The sequence below is a fragment of the Dermochelys coriacea genome, chromosome 3 (assembly GCF_009764565.3).
Source record: "Dermochelys coriacea isolate rDerCor1 chromosome 3, rDerCor1.pri.v4, whole genome shotgun sequence".
Lineage (NCBI taxonomy): Eukaryota > Metazoa > Chordata > Testudines > Dermochelyidae > Dermochelys > Dermochelys coriacea.
In genome coordinates, this window is record NC_050070.1 from 147,856,820 (window position 1) to 147,862,819 (window position 6,000).

At 43.9% G+C, this 6,000-nt stretch overlaps 1 protein-coding gene across 2 annotated transcripts in view; it reads right to left on the minus strand.

Annotated features, from left to right (window-relative positions):
• The window catches only part of RMDN2 (regulator of microtubule dynamics 2), a 78,215-nt gene extending 72,905 nt beyond the window's left edge, over positions 1 to 5,310 (minus strand). Inside the window, exons 1-2 of one of the 2 annotated variants that reach the window (XM_038397860.2) lie at positions 4,822 to 5,310; positions 2,880 to 3,332 (exon numbers count right to left, since the gene is read on the minus strand). In XM_038397860.2, coding sequence (XP_038253788.1) covers positions 2,880 to 3,322 — 443 coding nt within the window. In that variant the 5' untranslated portion in view covers positions 3,323 to 3,332; positions 4,822 to 5,310. Of the gene's footprint in view, positions 1 to 2,879; positions 3,333 to 4,139; positions 4,671 to 4,821 lie in introns of those variants that run through there. The other variant, XM_038397861.2, reaches the window with a different exon arrangement.
• Positions 5,311 to 6,000: the final 690 nt, after the last annotated feature.

The following is a 6,000-nucleotide window of genomic DNA, read 5'->3' on the forward strand; positions in this document are numbered from 1 at the left end:
GATTGGAAAACACGCAGCACATTTTAATCAGGACTAATTTTAATCACATCATTACTTCCACTGAAGTCAATGGGATTACGTATGTATGTGCTTAAGTACCTTAATGAATTTGAGCCCTAAAGAATTTTCAATCTAAGGCCAACCTTGCAAACACTGACCCATGTGTGTAATCTAACTTCTCAGGTACGTAATGTTAGGCTCATACGTAAATGTTTTCAGAATCAGAACCTAAACTTAGAAATGATCCAGTGAGTGAGGAGTAACAAAAGGTGGAGAGCATTATAATGAGCAAGCTTAGATTTCAGAGCAATATGTTTCAGACTCAGGTTAGGCATGTGCACAGCTTCACAATTCAAGTAAAAGGTAGTTGGGGGGGGGGATTATAATTGTGATTCTTATAGGTAAAGAAAAAATGAATCTTAAGGAACGATTTCAATGACAAGAGGGTCAGCTTTGCACTTAGGTGTTTTGTTATATTGTGTATATGCTTTGAAATTTAAGTAAAATTATTAAGCATTTGCAAAGGAAAGACTATTGCAAAGAACTATGATGGTAAGGTGTAGAGTATCCACTCAGGCTCAAAATAAAAAAATATTTCAGTAGTAATGTGTTGTTCTACACTTTCACCTTTGCAGGTTACCTTAGTATGAAAAAAATTACTACTGATTATTTCAGCCTCAGGTAAGTCTCTATGTCATTAAAACATTCTCCTATGACATTCAAACTAATAATCCAAGAATATCATAGTTTATTATTACATTAATCTGATCTGATTTAAAAAAAAGACACCGTACATATAACTTCAAATACATCTGGGGAATATCTTAGTGTTGAAGTCTACCAACAACTTTGACCAACAATAATCATTTTGTATAATATATTTGATTAGTCAGATTTACTAATTTTCAGTTTTCAGAATAGCAGCCGTGTTAGTTTGTATTCACAAAAAGAAAAGGAGTACTTGTGGCACCTTAGAGACTAACAAATTTATTTGAGCATAAGCTTTCGTGAGCTACAGCTCACTTCAGCGGATGCATTCAGTATTCGTGTTAGATGCAGTCTACTCTACACATATGTAACATTCAGACAACACGTTACCGTAATATGCAACCAACACCTGTTTATAGAATCATTCAATAACTACCTTTAAAGCCACTAGAAGTCAGAAATAAAAGAAAAGGCATAAATACTGAAAAAGAGCTGTTCTGTATTTCTTTGATGGTATCACATCTTTAGTATGTCAAAGGAGAGAGAAAGAGGCTCTCTCTGTGGAATTTACCTACTAAAACACAATTAAGCCAAAAGCATGATCCCAGAACTTTTGCCTTCATCACATTAAAGACAGATCATAGAAGCTGGCTGTGACTTAGACCAGGGGTCGGCAACCTTTCAGAAGTGGTGGGCCGAGTCTTCATTTATTCAGTCTAATTTAAGGTTTCATGTGCCAGTAATACATTTTAACATTTTTAGAAGGTCTCTTTCTATAAGACTATAAGATATAACTAAACTATTAAATAAATACGGTTTTTAAAATGTTTGAGAAGCTTCATTTAAAATTAAATTAAAATGCAGAGCCCCCGGACTGGTGGCCAGAACCTGGGCAGTGAGTGCCACTGAAAATCAGCTCACGTGCCGCCTTTGGCACACATGCCATAGGTTGCCTACCCCTATCTTAGACTGTTACTAAATGCAGGCCTTTACAATTCTACAGTATGTTTAGAGTTGAGTGCCATTGACTCATTCCATGAAGACATTTGCAAGAGAGCTCTCTTCAGAACAGTCTCTAAGTGGTGTATGCACCAAAGAGTTAAGAACACACAGTTGGGGCAAACCGCTCATATTTCTTTCCTTCCCTTAAAAGGGAAAATTAATTATAAAAGTAACCTATTAATAAAATTCCACATAATCCACCATGACAACTCGCATTTATTTGCAGCCCTAGAAAAAAGGCCAAGGACTGAATGGTATGGAGACCTCTTGACCCTAGAAGTGGGCCCTCCAGGTCAGGATTTAGATGCATTATCAGGGCAATATTGTGAAATCTGTATTGCCACTGCCCGTGTTGTACCTGTTTAAATTTACAGAAAGTGAGACCAGAAACTGAAGCTTAAATTCTGTGTCTCCAGGCCATCAAGTGATGACAGCACTAAGAAAACAGTATACTCACTTCTCAGGCAATAGGGAGCATTGAACACAATTAGTGATAAGTATAACGCACTTTGAAGGGAAAGCACTAAATAACTGTTAGACACAACCGGGACCCTTAAAAAATGATCCAGGAATTTCTTTTTAAACATCCCATCTGAAATTGTGGCGATATGGGGTGCCTCCATGAGAAGGTCAGGAGCAGAGCTATGCAGGAGCCAGAAATTATGTTATGCAGAAAATTTCATGATTTAAAAACCTGTTTTCATTCTGAATAGGAACAAACAAAAAACTTAAGATTTCAGGCAAAATAAATATTTTTTAAAAAAATGATTAAGTCAAACTGTTTCATTTTGATAAAATTGAAACATTTTGTTCTGATGTTGACCTCAAATTTTATATAGTAATAGAAAGATCTAAATTTCAATATTAAAAGTCACGTTAAAACAAAATATTGAACCATCCCATCCCATTTGTTCCAAAATGCTTTATTTTTTATTTGTTTTTTCATCAAAATTGAGACATTCCTAGAAAACCTGTGCAAATCAGCCACAGCAGGGTACAGGATCTGGCCCTACTGATTTGGAAAGCTTTATCAGATGCTGAGATATAGAATAATAAGTACACATGAAACAAATAAATTGTATTGCTGTTTACAGAACATAATTCTGCATATATGGAATGTTTGCATGCCAATTTTAAAGTGTACTGTGCATGAAATATTTTAGACTCACCCTCCTTCACTATCTGCCTCCTCAGAGCTGGTAGTTTCTGTTGCTCCATAAGCTGTCTCAGCTCTTCTTTTTCTGGTGGCTCTGTGTGAAGGGCTAATCCGACGAACATCAGCCTTCCCTTGCAGCTCATCTCGAACAAGCTCTTCCAGCTTTGGAACAGCTTCTTTAAGAAACTTCACCTCTCTCTTCAGTTCTTCCACATTCAGTAGTAAGCCATTCAATTTTTCCAGTATCTGAAGCTGTCTTCTTTGTAAAACCATCACTGTTCCTTGCTCATTATGCGTTTCATTTTGCAAATCTACATAATGAAATCTGTTGCGTAAATCTAGAAATGCAGTTGCCCCAGGTTTTCGGATCTTGTGATACCAAACCAGTACCAAGCTTATTCCTGCAGCCCCTGCCATTATGCCCAAAATCAGCCCTTTGTTTTCAGAGTGAGACATTTCTGTTTATCTGAAAATGAAGGGGGAGGAGAATGAAATCTGCTTTTTCGATCTGTCAGAATACTCTTACCTTTAAATCATAAATATAAGTCTATACCAGCAAGCAGATACGATATATATTTACATATCATACATTTAATAGCCTCAATAGTAATAAAATAAAATACTACATATGTGCAATGAGGGAGACAATGTTGCAATGACGACCTTAACAAATGTACTTCCCAGTTTTGTTTTGTTTTTTGTGTTCAAGGCCTCCATTCTGCAAACACACTTACGTGTGTGCAGGACTGGGGCCTTCATTTGTAACCTTAATATTGTAGTTAATGTTCTTGGGCATTTCTGTTTTAAGAGAAGAAACTTGTGCAGTTTGGTTTTATAAAATTCTATGGTTTTTAAACTACAACATTTTCTAACAACACTTAACATTTATTTAGGAATTTATATTTTCACAGCACTTTACAAATTTAAGCCCTGATTTTACAGACTTTTTTTGTGTAACTTCAGATATTGTCCTGCCTGCATGCGCTTAAAAATTATGTACATGCATAAGGGCTTGCAAGATCAGCATCAGATTCTGCATGCAGATCCGTCTCCCTGCAATGCCCCCAAAGAAACTGTGAAAGTCAAAGGGGGCTGCCTTAGTTTGCACAAATGCAAAATACCTAGCTATGGCTCTATACAGTGGCACAGCCTGTTTTACAGCAGGCACTGACATAGTTTAATAAAATGTCTATTGTACATACATGGAGCCTTTTAAAAAATGGCTTGTATGTTCATAATTTCTAAATTATTTTCAAAGACACTCAAGGATTACCTTTCTGTTCAGATCTAGCCACACAGGCAATTTGGCGTTTGAAAGTTGGCTTACAGATTTCCATGCACAAAAGTAGTCGTAACAATTTTTTTTTTGAAGAGGTGGAAGCGCTATCTTCCCCTCACCCCCTCGATCAAAGAGCAGCCAAAAGGGACAGACAGTCTTCAGACTTTGCAAAAGTCTTCCCCTGCCCGCTGACCCCCAAGCAGGGCACGTTCAGCCCAAAGGGAGGATATTTTATAAAAGCACAAGCGAGCGAAAAGAGGGACGGGTTAGAGGAGCAGAGGAAGATACACCTGCCCCGGCACTGGAGCGTTCACTGCGGCTCTCTCCCGCGCCCCAGCCGGGACCTGTAAACCAGGGAGCAGAGAGCACAGCCCGAGGCCGTCCCGGGGCGCGTGACAGGCCCCTCAGGCCCCTTCTGCCCGGGGCGCAGGGAGCTGGACCCTGCCTGCGGGCTCAGGTGCCTTTGCCGAGCTAGCGCCTTCTCAGCAGGCGGCGCGGGGCGACTGGGCGCGCAGCTCCACAGCCCATACCCCAAGCGGGCGGGCTGCACCCCTCCGCTGCGTGCGGAGCCCGAGGCGCCGCCTCCTGCCCGGGGGGAGGCGGGGTGCTGGCGGGCGGGCTGCAGCCGGAGGGCGGTGGCGGGACCCCGGGGGCCGATTCAGCCCCGGTGACGTACCGGGCAGCGCGGGGGCAGCGGGGCTCCGGCTCGGAGAAGAGACGCGGCTCCGCCTGGGAGGACGGAGGGGGCGGGCGCGGCGTGAGGCAGGGGGCCGCCCAGGAGCTGCAGAGACCCGGATACAGATGGGCCGGGCTGCTGGGCCGCTCCGGGACTGGAGACCCGGAGGGCTGCGGCCAGCTCGGAGCCCGTCCGCCCTGGGGCGGCTCCTCCTTGGCGGCGGGAGCCTGGCGGCTGCAGGCCGGCAAAGCGGAGCCAGCTTCCCCGGCGGCGGGGACAAGGGCCCGGGGTGAAATCCCGGCCCCGCGGAAGTCTCCTGCAACCCCCCGGGTGCGCCCATCCCAGCTGGGCCCTGCGCGGGGCTCCTGGGGCAGCCTGGCTAGGCAGGGGCCGGGGCCCGCTGGGGCTGGGGCTGGGTCCGCTGCCCTGGGCAGTGCCAGGCGGGGAACGCCCCTCGGAGCAGCGCTGCTTTACAGGTGGCTGCAGAGAAAAGAAGCGAAAGCGAGGCGGGGATTTCTGCAGCAAGGCCCTCCCATCACCTGGGATATATCTTTGATTATTCGGGTTCCCGTAGTGCTCAGGGGAGCCGCAGGTGTGGGCCGAGATCACATTGTGCTAGGGGCTGTGTGAGCAGAACATAAAGCAGGTCCCTGCCCCAGAGAGTTTACAATCTGAGTATAAGGCAAGAGACAGATAGATTTGGACAGATGGCGGGGGAGGACAAAGAAACAATGCAACAGAATTGGTCAGAATGACAGGCAATGGTGTACTTGTGCCGGAAGCTTAGTCACTGTAAAGTTTCCGTAGGCATCACAGTAAAGGAGGGTTTTGAAGAAAGATAATGAGACCGTTTTGCAGATGTTTACAGGCATGAGAAGTGGCATGAGAGAAAGCACAAGGTGCTTGAAAGTTTAACGTGTGGGCAATGAAGGCAGTGGTGGCAAATGAGAGATGATAGGTGGGGTGGGGATAGGTCACGAAGGGCCTTGAAAGTGAAGACAAGTAGCTTATGTTTGGTGCAACAGAGAAAGGGGTGCCATATCTCACACAGGCTTTTACATTGCACCCTCATATAAGAGCTCTGTAAGGCCCAAATCATGTAAAACACACACACTTTGATTTCAACAGGACGATTCACAGAGGTAAAGTTAAGCATGTGAGAAAATGTTTGCAGGATCA